This window comes from Oncorhynchus gorbuscha, linkage group LG05 (assembly GCF_021184085.1).
Source record: "Oncorhynchus gorbuscha isolate QuinsamMale2020 ecotype Even-year linkage group LG05, OgorEven_v1.0, whole genome shotgun sequence".
Taxonomy (NCBI): domain Eukaryota; kingdom Metazoa; phylum Chordata; class Actinopteri; order Salmoniformes; family Salmonidae; genus Oncorhynchus; species Oncorhynchus gorbuscha.
This window is the reverse complement of record NC_060177.1, coordinates 71,713,776-71,730,840: the sequence shown is the minus strand read 5'-3', so window position 1 is coordinate 71,730,840 and position 17,065 is coordinate 71,713,776. Positions and strand designations below refer to the sequence as shown.

General features: G+C 44.0%; 1 protein-coding gene across 1 annotated transcript in view; it reads left to right on the top strand.

Moving 5' to 3' along the window:
- The window catches only part of htr7c (5-hydroxytryptamine (serotonin) receptor 7c), an 85,791-nt gene extending 78,032 nt beyond the window's left edge, over positions 1-7,759 (top strand). The window contains exon 2 of the mRNA XM_046348693.1: positions 5,874-7,759. Within this exon, the coding sequence (XP_046204649.1) occupies positions 5,874-6,612 (739 nt within the window). The 3' untranslated portion in view covers positions 6,613-7,759. The remainder of the gene's footprint in view (positions 1-5,873) is intronic.
- The last annotated feature ends 9,306 nt before the right edge of the window (positions 7,760-17,065 follow it).

The window sequence follows — 17,065 nt, the reverse complement described above, 5'->3', positions numbered from 1 at the left end:
AAGGAATTTCTTCCACCTCACAGAACTTGAGGTCCGAACAACATTTATGTTCCGGAGAAGATATAAAAGATCTGTGAAGAATCCAGCTACGAACTGGTCCGTTTGTTACATTGTGGTGAGGCTCATGGGAGACGGTGCGGCCACATTACCAAAACACTGTTAATACTGTATAATAGCCTCAGATATGAGGTTTATATCTAATTGTTGTATAAGATGAATAAGTGAGGATGATACTGTTTGTAAAATAGTGTAATGTGATTTTGGACTGTTTAATGAAGGAAACTCCAATTCCCTTTTGAGTTTAGCTAAATAAGAGGTCTGCCCATGAGCCCAGTTAGGGCCGGGCATCCCGGGACAGCCCTTTTCTGCAATTCCGAATAAAACCCCAACTTTGAGAAATTCTCAGTAGACCATGTTTTTCTCTATTACGAGTGTACAAAGGTTGCAGACCATTGCTGGATCTTTTAACCATAACACATGGTTAAACTCTTAGACTATCGATACCGACAGAATAAGAACAAGTCTTTGATATGAATTACTAGTCTGCAGCTAGGAATCATTGAACGCGAAGAACGACAACCGCCGAAACATCTATTCTACAACAACATGAATGAATGTCGCTCTGAACTATCCCCTCTAACCATGACAGACAGATAGAGAGAGAGACGGACAATTCTACAAAAGGAACAAACTTTTCAACAGTGATCAAGACGACACACTGAGCGTAAATATATTGATTGATTGCAATTGTTCCCGAATGAGTGAGCGTTCATGTGCAAAGGATTAGTATTTTAATTGCTACAATTATCAAATCTGTAGTGACTTCTCAGGTGAACCCTACTCCCCCTTTTGTCTAACAAGCCGCCATGCTGGTTTAGCCCACTAGGGCACATTCTCCTATCATTTCTTGTAACCATATTTACTTTGTTTGTTTGTGTGTGCACTTCTGTGATTGTTAGTTAATACAGTGAAGACTGGGTTCGTGCAGATGACAAACAATTCACGATTTCTACTTCCGGCGCCGACAGAGATGGCCGCCTCGCTTCGCGTCCCTAGGAAACTATGCAGTTTTTTGTTTTCTTTACGTGTTATTTCTTACATTAGTACCCCAGGTCATCTTAGGTTTCATTACATACAGTCGAGAAGAACTACTGAATATAAGATCAGCGTCAACTCACCATCAGTACGACCAAGAATATGTTTTCCGCGACGCGGATCCTGTGTTCTGCCTTACAAACAGGACAACGGAATGGATCGCATGCAGCGACCCAAGAAAACGACTCCAAAAAAGAGGGAAACGTAGCGGTCTTCTGGTCAGACTCAGAACAAGGGCACATCGCGCACCACTCCCCAGCATTCTTCTTGCCAATGTCCAGTCTCTTGACAACAAGGTTGACGAAATCCGAGCAAGGGTAGCATTCCAGAGGGACATCAGAGACTGCAACGTGCTCTGCTTCACGGAAACATGGCTCACTGGGAAGACGCTATCCGATACGGTGCAGCCAACGGGTTTCTCCACGCATCGCGCTGACAGAAACAAACATCTTTCTGGTAAGAAGAGTGGCGGGGGCGTATGACTTATGGCGGGGGCGGTTAGAGCGTTGGACTAGTAACCAGAAGGTTGCGAGTTCAAACCCCCGAGCTGACAAGGTACAAATCTGTCGTTCTGCCCCTGAACAGGCAGTTAACCCACTGTTCCCAGGCCGTCATTGAAAATAAGAATATGTTCTTAACTGACTTGCCTGGTTAAATAAAGGTAAAATAAAATAAAATAAAAAACTTATGACTAACGAGACATGGTGTGATGAAGGAAACATACAGGAACTCAAATCCTTCTGTTCACCTGATTAAGAATTCCTCACAATCAAATGTGACCGCATTATCTTCCAAGAGAATTCTCTTCGATTATAATCACAGCCGTATATATCCCCCCCAAGCAGACACATCGATGGCTCTGAACGAACTTTATTTAACTCTTTGCAAACTGGAAACCATTTATCCGGAGGCTGCATTCATTGTAGCTGGGGATTTTAACAAAGCAAATCTGAAAACAAGACTCCCTAAATTTTATCAGCATATCGATTGCGCAACCAGGGGTGGTAAAACCCTGGATCATTGTTACTCTAACTTCCGCGATGCATATAAGGCCCCGCCCCGCCCCCCTTTCGGAAAAGCTGACCACGACTCCATTTTGTTGATCCCTGCCTACAGGCAGAAACTAAAACAAGAGGCTCCCACGCTGAGGTCTGTCCAACGCTGGTCAGACCAAGCTGACTCCACACTCCAAGACTGCTTCCAGCACGTGGACTGGAATATGTTTCGTATTGCGTCAGACAACAACATTGACGAATACGCTGATTCGGTGTGCGAGTTCATTAGAACGTGCGTCGAAGATGTCGTTCCCATAGCAACGATAAAAACATTCCCTAACCAGAAACCGTGGATTGATGGCAGCATTCGCGTGAAACTGAAAGCGCGAACCACTGCTTTTAATCAGGGCAAGGTGTCTGGCAACATGACTGAATACAAACAGTGCAGCTATTCCCTCCGCAAGGCTATTAAACAAGCTAAGCGTCAGTACAGAGACAAAGTGGAATCTCAATTCAACGGCTCAGACACAAGAGGCATGTGGCAGGGTCTACAGTCAATCACGGACTACAAGAAGAAACCCAGCCCAGTCACGGACCAGGATGTCTTGCTCCCAGGCAGACTAAATAACTTTTTGCCCGCTTTGAGGACAATACAGTGCCACTGACATGGCCTGCAACGAAAACATGCGGTCTCTCCTTCACTGCAGCCGAGGTGAGTAAGACATTTAAATGTGTTAACCCTCTCAAGGCTGCAGGCCCAGACGGCATCCCCAGCCGCGCCCTCAGAGCATGCGCAGACCAGCTGGCCGGTGTGTTTACGGACATATTCAATCAATCCCTATACCAGTCTGCTGTTCCCACATGCTTCAAGAGGGCCACCATTGTTCCTGTTCCCAAGAAAGCTAAGGTAACTGAGCTAAACGACTACCGCCCCGTAGCACTCACTTCCGTCATCATGAAGTGCTTTGAGAGACTAGTCAAGGACCATATCACCTTCACCCTATCTGACACCCTAGACCCACTCCAATTTGCTTACCGCCCAAATAGGTCCACAGACGATGCAATCTCAACCACACTGCACACTGCCCTAACCCACCTGGACAAGAGGAATACCTATGTGAGAATGCTGTTCATCGACTACAGCTCGGCATTCAACACCATAGTACCCTCCAAGCTCGTCATCAAGCTCGAGACCCTGGGTCTCGACCCCGCCCTGTGCAACTGGGTACTGGACTTCCTGACGGGCCGCCCCCAGGTGGTGAGGGTAGGCAACAACATCTCCTCCCCGCTGATCCTCAACACGGGGGCCCCACAAGGGTGCGTTCTGAGCCCTCTCCTGTACTCCCTGTTCACCCACGACTGCGTGGCCATGCACGCCTCCAACTCAATCATCAAGTTTGCGGACGACACAACAGTGGTAGGCTTGATTACCAACAACGACGAGACGGCCTACAGGGAGGAGGTGAGGGCCCTCGGAGTGTGGTGTCAGGAAAATAACCTCACACTCAACGTCAACAAAACTAAGGAGATGATTGTGGACTTCAGGAAACAGCAGAGGGAACACCCCCCTATCCACATCGATGGAACAGTAGTGGAGAGGGTAGCAAGTTTTAAGTTCCTCGGCATACACATCACAGACAAACTGAATTGGTCCACTCACACTGACAGCGTCGTGAAGAAGGCGCAGCAGCGCCTCTTCAACCTCAGGAGGCTGAAGAAATTCGGCTTGTCACCATAAGCACTCACAAACTTCTACAGATGCACAATCGAGAGCATCCTGGCTGGCTGTATCACCGCCTGGTACGGCAACTGCTCCGCCCTCAACCGTAAGGCTCTCCAAAGGGTAGTGAGGTCTGCACAACGCATAACCGGGGGCAAACTACCTGCCCTCCAGGACACCTACACCACCCGATGTTTCAGGAAGGCCATAAAGATCATCAAGGACATCAACCACCCGAACCACTGCCTGTTCACCCCGCTATCATCCAGAAGGCGAGGTCAGTACAGGTGCATCACAGCTGGGACCGAGAGACTGAAAAACAGCTTCTATCTCAAGGCCATCAGACTGTTAAACAGCCACCACTAACATTGAGTGGCTGCTGCCAACACCCTGTCATTGACACTGACCCAACTTCAGCCACTTTAATAATGGGAATTGCTGGGAAATGATGTAACTTTATCACTAGCCACTTTAAACAATGCTACCTTATATAATGTACTTACCCTACATTATTCATCTCATATGCACACGTATATACTGTACTCTACATCATTGACTGCATCCTTATGTAATACATGTATCACTAGCCACTTTAACTATGCCACTTTGTTTACTTTGTCTACATACTCATCTCAAATGTATATACTGTACTCGATACCATCTACTGTATGCTGCTCTGTACCATCACTCATTCATATATCCTTATGTACATATTCTTTATCCCCTTACACTGTGTATAAGACAGTAGTTTTGGAATTGTTAGTTAGATTACTTGTTGGTTATCACTGCATTGTCGGAACTAGAAGCACAAGCATTTCGCTACACTCGCATTAACATCTGCTAACCATGTGTATGTGACAAATAACATTTTATTTTATTTGATTTGATTTGGAATGAGACTAACGTGAGGTAAAGTAAATAATTAATTAATCAGAAGACTATTGATCAGATATGAAAATATCTGAAAGGTTATATTAGGAAATTATAACTTTGTAATCTGAATATTTTCCTTGGTGCCCCGACTTCCTAGTTAATTACAGTTACATGATTAATCAGTTTGATCAGTGCGCGTAATACTAACTACAGAGAATCTTTGATAAAAACGATAAGTCTTCAGTTTAATGACAGTAAAGACACGACAGCTAGTTGAGAACAAGTTCTCATTTGCAACTGCGACCTGGCCAAGATAAAGCAAAGCAGTGTGACACAGACAACAACACAGAGTTACACATGGAGTAAACAATAAACAAGCCAATAACATAACCAAGTCAATGACACAGTAGAGAAAAGAAGTAAAGGTGGTCCAGAGATTCTTCCCTCTGGATGCACATTTAAAATGCTGCTAGAAATTTGGTAAGACAGATTTAAGTTTCCCTGCATTAAAGTCCCCGGCTACTAGGAGCGTCGTCTCTGGGTGAGCGTTTCCCTGTTTGCTTATGGCAGAATACAGCTCAGTTTTGAATGTCCCGTTGGTAATTGAATCTTCCGCGTAGGTCATCAAATTTATTTTCCAAAGATTGCTGTGTGCTAGCAGAATGGAAGGAAGTGGGGGTTTATTCGATCGACTACAAATTCTCAGAAGGCAGCCCACCCTATGGCCCCTTTTTCTCCACCTTCTCTTCACGCAAATGACGGGGATCTGGGCCTGTTTCCGGGAAAGCGATATATCATTCATGTCGAACTTGTTAAATTAAAAAAGGATTCTGCCAGTCCGTGGTGAGTAATCGAAGTTCTGATGTCCAGAAGTTATTTTCGGTCAAAAGAGACAGTAGCAGCAACATGATGTACAAAATAAGTTAATAAGTTACAAACAACGCAAAGAGACAAAAAAAAACAATTGGTTAGGAATACGTGAAACATCAGCCTTGTTCTCCGGCGCCATCTTTACATTGGAGTAGATGGTGTAGCCAAAGTCCTGGCCGATGAGGCACACACCGCCCGTTTGGACATTCTTGACCCAGCCGCAGAAGGGGGGCATGTAGCCTTGTATGTTTATCCTGCTTGCATTTCCATATGGGATAATAAAGTTTACCTTGCTAAATTATTTTTGTTTCTTCTCTCAGGTATCTGGGAATCACCCGGCCCCTCACATACCCAGCCAGGCAGAACGGTCAGCTGATGGCCAAGATGATCCTGGGGGTGTGGTTGGTGTCCGCCTCCATCACCCTGCCCCCCTTCTGCGGCTGGGCCAAGAATGTCCACACGGGCGGCGTGTGCCTCATCAGCCAGGACTTTGGCTACACCATCTACTCCACGGCAGTGGCCTTCTACATCCCCATGCTCGTCATGCTCTTTATGTACTACAAGATCTTCAGGGCCGCCCGCAAGAGCGGTCTGAAGCACCGCTTCACCGACTTTGCCCGGCGGGAGCGGCTGGAGACAGTGGCCAGTGAGGCGCTGAGGATGCAGGGCCTGAAGCCGCAAGGTGTGGCCGAGGAGTGTGCGGTGCTATCCCGTCTGCTGTCCCGTGAGCGCCGCAACATCTCCATCTTCAAAAGGGAGCAGAAGGCAGCCACCACGCTGGGGGTGATCGTCGGTGTGTTCTCTGTCTGCTGGCTGCCCTTCTTCATCCTGTCCACAGCTAGGCCCTTCATCTGCGGGGTGGAGTGCAGCTGCGTGCCCATCTGGCTGGAAAGGTTCCTCCTCTGGCTGGGTTATGCCAACTCCCTCATGAACCCCTTCATCTATGCCTTCTTCAACCGGGATCTGCGATCCACATACAAGGACCTGCTACGATGCCGCTACCGCAACATCAACCGACGCCTGTCCGCCGTGGGCGTGCATGAGGCCCTCAAGGTGTAGGAGGAAGAGGACAAGGATGAGGAGGAGGAGAGTTTGGGGCCCCAGAAGCGTCCAAGGAATTTTAAATGCCGTCCTTATTGCAAAAACTACTGGGAAGTGCAGTTTCTGTGGTTGTATAATGGAAGCTTAGAGGGATGACCTGTGACCTGGCAGTAGTATTGTAGATAAAGACAGATAAAGACAGAGGCTGACTGTTACTTCCTCTCTAACCCACTGCAGAGGCACAGAGATAAGGCCATTCCTTAGGCCTGTGTCTGTGTGACTCACTCACTCATTCTATTTTGGGACCAAAAACCGTGGACCGTATTTGATGGGCTATTCAAGTTGACACTGGCTTTGTGCATATGCTACACAGTCCTGACTTCATATTCATGTCTGGTGGATGGTGCATTGACTGGGGAAATGACATGCGGACCCAGGCGATAATTCTGGGTCATTCAAAGCATGGGCTGCGAATAGATTTTTGCATGATGATATTTGCCAAATTGATGCTTGAGCAAGTGGGTGCCAGTGGCTATTGATTTAAACCAATGAAGGTCACGGAATCGGTAGCTACATAACTGTTTCCAGTTCATCTTGTCTGTGGTACAGTAGGTGATGATGGTGAACAATTGAAAGTGGTCTGTATAGGTATATGTGAATCTATTACTTTGTGGAGGCAGTTAAGAGTTTTCTGTTTACCAACAAAAACACTGCAGAACAGAGGGGTATACTACAAAGCAGGATCAAGGAGCCTGAATATTCTGAAAATGTTGAACGTTTTCAGAAAGATTATCTTGAAATTGCCATTGTCTCATTGACTCAACAACCAAAAACACATACATGTATCTATGTTTAGCTTTTTTAATGAACCAGAAAATCATCTGTTATTTGTAGTTGTTTATCAAAGTTAGCTGGCTAACTCACTGAATCTGCTTTGTAGTATACACCTCAGAAGGCACCTTTGCGTTGTCATTTTATTACCAGACATGCCTTTGACTGTCAGTTTCTCTATTCAATCATTGAATAGAATACATTGATCTCTGCTGGCCAACATCACTTAGATATTAAAGAGTTAACTACAAAGTCAACCCAAGGGACACACACAGATGCAAGGGACACACACACACAGAAGCAAGGGACACACACACACAGACGCAAGGGACACACACACGCAGACACATTGGACACACGCACACAGACGCAAGGGACACACACACACACACAGACCCAAGGGACACACACACACAGACGCAAGGGACACACACACACAGACCCAAGGAACACACACACAGACCCAAGGGGCACACACACAGACCCAAGGGACACACATACACATACCCAAGTGACACACACACAGACCCAAGGGACACACACACACAGACCCAAGGGACACACACACACAGACCCAAGGGACACACACACACAGACCCAAGGGACACACACACACAGACCCAAGGGACACACACACACACACACACACAGACCCAAGGGACATACACACAGACCCAATGGACACACACAGAGACCCAAGGGACACACACACACACACAGACCCAAGGGACACACACACACAGACCCAAGGGACACACACACACAGACCCAAGGGACACACACACACAGACCCAAGGGACACACACACACACAGACCCAAGGGACACACACACACAGACCCAAGGGACACACACACACACACAGACCCAAGGGACACACACACACACACAGACCCAAGGGACATACACACAGACCCAATGGACACACACAGAGACCCAAGGGACACACACACACACAGACCCAAGGGACACACACACACACACACAGACCCAAGGGACACACACACACAGACCCAAGGGACACACACACACACACACACACAGACCCAAGGGACATACACAGACCCAATTGACACACACAGAGACCCAAGGGACACACACACACACAGACCCAAGGGACACACACACACACACACACACACACACACAGACCCAAGAGACACACACACACAGACCCAAGGGACACACACACACAGACCCAAGGGACACACACACACAGACCCAAGGGACACACACACACACAGACCCAAGGGACACACACACACAGACCCAAGGGACACACACACACACAGACCCAAGGGACATACACACAGACCCAATGGACACACACAGAGACCCAAGGGACACACACACACAGACCCAAGGGACACACACACACACACACACAGACCCAAGGGACACACACACACAGACCCAAGGGACACACACACACAGACCCAAGGGACACACACACACACACACACAGACCCAAGGGACATACACACAGACCCAATGGACACACACAGAGACCCAAGGGACACACACACACACAGACCCAAGGGACACACACACACACACACAGACCCAAGGGACACACACACACACAGACCCAAGGGACACACACACACAGACCCAAGGGACACACACACACAGACCCAAGGGACACACACACACACAGACCCAAGGGACACACACACACAGACCCAAGGGACACACACACACACACACACAGACCCAATGGACACACACAGAGACCCAAGGGACACACACACACATTACATGGCCAAGATAGTATATTACTTTTGAATATAAATTGTAATGCAAATGAAAGCCAACAAACAAAAGTTAATCTTTCAATGTTACCACAAAGCACTTGAGGGTAGCAAATAAGACAAGCCTATGATTTGAAGTGATTTAATGGGTAAGAGAAAAAAGAGATGGTACAACAAGTAGGCCTAATGGTTAGCGCCTGAGAATGTACTGTAACTAGAAACATATTATCTCTGAGAATGTACTGTAACTAGAAACATTATCTCTGAGAAATGCCAATTTACAAAATCCACAGGAACCCTCACTATTTCAGAAAACAAAACTCTTCATTTGGTATTCATTGTTCAGTGGAGTCTGCATTGAAACTTGCATCTGTCTAACATGCTATGCATTATCCATGGAGGAGCAGAATGTTGTGCATAGTAAATCTGACATACAGTAGAGGAGAGGCAAAACGGATCAGAGGACCAATACGCGGCAAGTGTCCATGGTTCTTTTTAATACGTTAAGGTACACATGAACAACTGACTACAAAAAAACAAGAAATGTGAAAACTCAAAACAGTCCTATCTGGTACTGGTACAGAGACAGAGACAGGAACAATCACCCACAAACACACAGTGAAACCCAGGCTACCTAAGTATGATTCTCAATCAGAGACAACTAATGACACCTGCCTCTGATTGAGAACCATACTAGGCCTAAACATAGAAATACCCAAATCATAGAAAAACAAACATAGACTGCCCACCCAACTCACGCCCTGACCATACTAACTAAATACAAAACACAGGAAATAAAGGTCAGAACGTGACACATATGTAGGATCTTAAAACCTTTTACTGCAGTGGACTAAAACAGGGTCACACAGAGTGTTTCTTGGTAGTCTTAAACAAATCTACTTTGAAAGAAAAGTATACACCTCACACACATGGTTATGGGCTTAAAAAAGAAGATACCTGTACCATGTCAGATATAGATCATGTTTTAAATGTACACGTTATATACATCACAGAAGACTGAAATATAACAAAAGCTTTGACATAGAAACACACGTCGTAAAAAAAAAAAAGTTTCTTAATTTTGAAATTATGAAAACTATTAATAACATTCCACCCATGAGGCAACTAGGTCATTTGACTGCAGGAAAGGGCTACTTCGATCCCCCTGTTGCATGAGAGCTTTCCTGCAATGCAGGACATTTAAAACTTGTATCGTATTTGAGGTTTAAATAGGTTTCTGGAGTTTGTAATTTCCAGACTTTGTTTCCCCTTACGAAAAGTATATCAACCCCTAAAAAAATGTAATTCATTATAATCCACATAATAATTCACATTTCCTGTTGCTGGATTATTTTCTTGCTGTAGCAAACTGGCTGAAATTAAGATCCTACATCTGTAGTTCAGCAGCACAGTGGTTTAAACTAAAGCATACTTAAGCACATGAGGGTAAAACATGTAGAAGTGATCTTAAACTATGGAGCTCTATGGGGATGTTTTTGCTGAGTTGAGTTTTTACCACATACACAAACAGTTAGAGTTGGCTGCTCGAAACAGACTGATTTTCCCTACCTTTTGTTTGTGTTGTAACAAAAGCTGATCAAACTATTGAACATGACCATTATGGAAAAGGCACTAATTATGCTGATGAGGTTCACCCAACAAGGAATAAGTCCACCCATCAACGTCTTCATCTCTAACACCTGAAGCATCAGGTATTGCTACTTCTGCTGTCTCTACTTCATAGCAGGATGTGGTCAAAACTTCTAGGAACTCTGCCTCAACTTCAGTTGATCACAAGAACTGCTCTGTTCTGTTGACATTCTCTGTATTGATCTGTGTAAAACGTAATCATTGAAGCAGCGTGTGCTTTCTCTACCTCGATTTTTGTAAAGTACTTTCATGTACTTACATACATTCATTATTGCAAACAGATATCTATTCCTGGCTTGCACTATATTTGGTCATATGATTCCATGTTATTTAAAGTGTCTAGTGTCAACAAAATTCATTCACATACCGTCTACAACTGCTTTGACGACATTATTCTCTCAAATTTACCTGGAGAAATGAAAGCATATTTATTTCAACACTTTGTAAATAAAGCAGCACTTGGTTTAAAATCTCACAGTGGTTTCTTCAAGTATGCACATATATTCCCCAGTCACTCAGACATTCATATGGTCATGAACTATTTAATACCCACAGATGTTATATCTCTGCCAGCTGTTTCACACTTAAAACATGCCCTGTCATATTGCACTTTGAAACAAGAAACCGTCAACAGGCCTTTAAAATGCTCCTTCATTGTTACATAAAAGTTCTCCTCACCAAAGAGCAAAACCTAAATAATGCAAAATATATCAACAAAGCTGGCTAGATTTATAGACCTTTCATGGAGGGAATCAGGATAGACCTTAAGGCATTGTATACATTAGGTCTAGTCCTGAAACATTCATACATTTTCAGATGAACTCAAAACAATCCAAAAAGATTTGCTTCTGAAAAATGACCGAGGTGTCTGGAGGAGTGAATGAGGACAGTGACCCATTATTATCAACCTGCTCCCAGCTAGATATTTTATTCAGCATTAGTTTGGCAGCTGTCTGCTTCATATCCCGAGAGTCATATGTAAGCGATAATCAACAAGGGGATATGTGTTCTATGGAAAATAATGAACGACTTGGGAAAGGGGAATACCTAGTCAGTTGTACAACTGAATGCATTCCACTGAAATGTGTCTACTGCATTTAATCCAACGCGCTAGTGGAGTCTATTCTAGAGAGAGAGAATGGTTTTGTAATGTTACTCGTAATGTTCCCCTAATGTTTGTGTCCAGTTTCCATTAGTTAGGGGAATATTATATCTATGTTAGCAACAAAACCTACTGAGAACCTTTTTAGCATGTTTTTAGGGCAGCAGCCTCTGTGCAGGGTTACATAACCGGGTGGAAGCTGCCTAGTGATGGCTATTTAACAGTCTGATGGCCTTAAGATAGAAGCTGTTTTTCAGTCTCTCGGTCCCAGCTTTGATGCACCTGTACTGACCTTGCCTTCTGGATGATAGCGGGATGAACAGGCAGTGGCTCGGGTGGTTATTGTCCTTGACATTGGGTGTAGTAGGTATCCTGGAGGGCAGGTAGTTTGCCCCCAGTGATAGACTGTACCCAATGTGGCAGACTGTACCCTTAACTCCTCCCTGTAGGCTGTCTCATCATTGTTGGTAATCAGGCCTACCACTGTTCTGGCGTCTGCAAACTTGATGATTGAGTTGGCGGCGTGCGTGACCACGCAGTCGTGGGTGAACAGGGAGTACAGGAGGGGGCTGAGCACACACCCTTGTGGGGCCCCTGTGTTGAGGATCAGCGAAGTGGAGGTGTTGTTTCCTACTTTCACCACCTAGTAGCGGCCCGTCAGGTATTCCAGGACCCAGGGCCCTGAACTTAATGATGAGCTTGGAGGGTACTATGGTGTTGAATGTTGAGCTATGGTCAATTAACAGCGTTCTTACATAGGTATTCCTCTTGTCCACATGGGTGAGGACAGTGTGCAGTGCGATGGCGGTTGTGTCGTCTGTTGGTCTATTGGGGCAGTAAGCAAATTGAAGTGGGTCTAAGATGACAGAAGTGAGTGCTACGGGGCAATAGTTATTTAGTTCAGTTTCCCTTGCTTTATTTGATACAGGAACAATGGTGGATATATTTAGGCAAGTGGGGACAGCAGACTGGGATTGGGTGAGATTGAATATGTCTGTAAACACTCCAGCCAGCTGGTCTGCGCATGCTCTGAGGACGCGTCTAGAGATTCCGTCTGGGCCGGCAGCCTTGCAGGGGTTAACACACTTAAATGTCTTATTGACATCGGTCACGTAGAAGGCGAGCCCACAGTCCTTGGTAGAGGGCAGCGTCAGTGGCACTGTGTTATCCTCAAAGCGGGTGAAGAAGGTTTTTAGGTTGTCCAGAAGGAAGACATCGGTATCCGTGTCGTGTCTGTAACACTTTGTTGTGTTACAAAGTGGGATTCAAATGGATCTCACTGTCATTTTTTCTCAACGATCTACGCAAAATACTCTGTAATGTTAAAGCGTAAGAAAAATTTGAACATTTGAAATATATATAAAACATAAAACACTAATATATCTTGTTTAGATAAGTATTTAACCCCCTGAGTCAATGCATGTTAGAATCACCTTTGCCAGCGATTACAGCTGTGAGTCTTTCTGGGTAAATCTCTAAGAGCTTGTTTATTATTCTTCAAGCTTTGTCAAGTTGGTTGTTGATCATTAATAGACAACCATTTTCAAGTCTGGCCATAGATTTTCAAGCCGATTTAAGTCAAAACCTTAACTAGGCCACTCAGGAACATTAAAGTAATTTTGGTAAGCAACTTCAGTGTATTTATGGCCTTGTGCTATAGGTTATTGTCCTGCTGAAAGGCAAATTTGTCTCCCAGAGTCTGTTGGAAAGCAGACTGAACCAGGTTTTGCTCTAGGATTTTGCCTGTGCTTAGCTCTATTCCGTTTCTCCCTAGTCCTTGCCGATGACAAGCATACCCATAACATGATGCAACCATCACCATGCTTGAAAATATGAAGAGTGGTACTCAGTGATGTGTTGAGATGGATTTGCCTCAAACATAACACTTTGTATTCAGGACATAAAGTTAATTTCTTTGTCAAATGTTTTGCAGTTTTACTTGAGTGCCTTATTGCAAACAGGTTGCATGTTTTGGAATATTTATATTCTGTAAAAGTATCCTTCTTTTCACTCCGTCAATTAGGTTATTTGCCTCATGGTGAAATCTCTAAGCGGTTTCCTTCCTCTCCGGCCAATGAGATTGGAAGGACGCCTGTATCTTTGTAATGAATCAGTGTATTGTTACACCATCCAAAGTGTAATTAATAACTTCAATGTCTACATGTTTTATTTTTAACCATCTACCAGTATGTGCCCTTCTTTGCAATGCATTGGAAAATTTCCCTGGTATTTGTGCTTGCTCGACTGAGGAACCTTACAGATAATTGTATGTGTGAGGTACAGAGATGAGGTAGTAATTCAAAATCATGTTAGACACTATTATTGCACACAGCGTGTGTCCATGCAACTTATTTGACTTGTTAAACATATTTTTTCCTGCTGAACTTATTTTGGCTTGCTATAACAAAGGGGTTGAATACTTATTGACTCAAGACATTTCAGATGTTCATTTTTTATTAATTAATTTGTAAACATTTCGTAAAACATCATTTCACTTTGACATTATGGACTATTGTGTATAGGCCAGAGACAAAAAAAATCTAAATTCAGGCTCTAACACAACAAAATGTGGAAAAAGTCAAGGTTTTGAATACTTTCTGAAGGCAATCTATCTAGAATGTGGTTACAATGTTCTCAGAACATACAACATTAATGTTCTAGATACGTTTTTTGGACATTGCAAGAACATTCATGTGTCCATTTTTCGGAGGGTTAGTAGAATATTCCATCAACATTCCACCAAACATCAAATCAAACTTTATTTGTCACATGCGCCGAATACAACAAGTATAGACCTCATCGTGAAATGCTTACTTAGAAGCCGTTAACCAAGAAGTTAAAGTGCAGTTCAAGAAGACTTAATAACATATTTAGCAAATAAACTATAAAGTAAAAAAGAATAACAAGTAACACAATAAAATAACAGTAACGAGGCTCTATACAGGGGGTCTGTTTGAGGAAATTATAGTTGAAATGATTAATAATGTATACATTTAAATTAGAACCATTTATTCTAATACTATTAGGTTATGGTATGAAATGTATGGGCTCTTGGTTAAGCTGTTACTGAAAATGTGAGTAAAACGATTTAATTGTCTTTACCTTGCGGGAAGTTTAAGGGAGAGGGATGATGTATCTTTTCTGACAGATAAGAATGGTCCTTGATATTCCATTAGTGGAGGAGAAGATATCTTTTAGACAGATTGGAATGTCTGGTTTATGAGGGGAGTAGAAGACATCTCCGGACCTAAAAACACTGTGCTATTGTGGGGATCGGAGAGAGTGTGAGAAAGTGATTATGTCATTTTATGTTCTCTCTTTAAAATGTAAGGTTCTTTGTATTTTTGGCTAGTACTCTCTGGAATTAAATGCTGTTACCTGGCTTTTAAGACTGGTCTCGATCTACTTCATGCATAATTAATGAACTTACACCTCATTAATGAACTAGAGAGAGTGCGAAATTGATTTTGGCTATAAAACATATAGGAATTTAGAAATTCCACTAACAGGGTCCTGGACCTGGCGCTCCGGTACCGCTTGCTGTGCGGTAGCAGAGCAAACAGTCTATTCGGAAAGTATTCAGACCACTTGACTTTTTACGCATTATGTTACGTTACAGTCTTATTCTAAAATCAGAAGTGTTTGCAAATTTACAAAAACTAAAAACAGAAATAGCTTTACATAAGTATTCAGACCATTTGCTATGAGACTGTCATTCCCTGACCTTAAAGATCCTTTTTATGTCTCTATTTGGTTTGGTCAGGGTGTGATTTGGGGTGGGTATTCTATGTTCTATTATTTGTATTTCTATGTTTTGGCCGGGTAGGGTTCACAATCAGGGACAGCTGTCTATCGTTGTCTCTGATTGGGAATCATACTTAGGTAGCCCTTTTCCCTCCTTTCAGTGTGGGAAGTTGACTTGTGTTTGTGGTACTTAGCCCTCATAAGCTTCACGGTCATTTTGTATTGTTTCTTGTTTTGTTGGCATCATTCCAAAATAAAGGATCATGTACGCTCACCACGCAGCACTTTGGTCTTCCTTCAACGCCGGCCGTGACAGAGACTCGAAATTGAGCATGGATGCATCCTGTTTCCATTGATCATCCTTGAAATGTTTCTACAACTTGTTTGGAGTCCACCTGTGGTAAATTCAATTGATTGGACATGACTTGGAAAGGCACACACTTGTCTATATAAGGTCTCACAGTTGACAGTGCTTGTCAGATCAAAAACTAAGCCATGAAGTTGAAGGAATTATCCGTAGAGCTCCGAGACAGGATTGTGTCGAGGCACAGATCTGGGGAAGGGTACCAAAATGTTTCTGCAGCATTGAAGTTCCCAAAGAACACAGTGGCCTCCAACATTCTTAAATGGAAAATGTTAGGAACCACCAATACTCTTTCTAGAGCTGGCCGACCGGCTAAACTGAGCAATCGGGGGAGAAGGGCCTTGGTCAGGGAGGTGACCAAGAACCCAATGGTCACTCTGACAGAGCTCCAGAGTTCCTCTGTGGAGATGGGAGAACCTTCCAGAAGGACAACCATCTCTGCAGCACTTCACCAATAAGGCCTTTATGGTAGGGTGGCCAGATGGAAGCCACTCAGTAAAAGGCACATGACAGCCCAATTGGAGTTTGCCAAAAGGTACTTAAAGAACTCTCATACCATGAGAAACAAGATTCTCTGTTCTGATGCAACCAAGATTAAACTTGGTATCTGGAGGAAACCAGATACCATCCCCATGGCGAAGCATGGTGGTGACAGCATCATGCTGTGGAGATGTTTTTCAGCAGCAGGGACTTGGAGACAGGATCGAGTGAAAGATGAACGGCGCAAAGTACAGAAAGATCCTTGATGAAACCTGCTACAGAGCGCTCAGGACCTTTGACTGGGGCGAAGGTTCACCTTCCAACAGGACAATGACCCTAAGCACACAGACATGACAATGCAGGAGGGGCTTTGAAACAAGTCTCTGAATATCCTTGAGTGGCCCAGCCAGAGCCCGACTTGAACCCTATCAAATATCTATGGAGAGACCTGAAAATAGCTGTGCAGCGATGCTCCACAATCCAACCTGACAGAGCTTGATAGGATCTGCAGAGAAGAATGGGAGAAACTCCCCAAATATAGGTGTGCCAA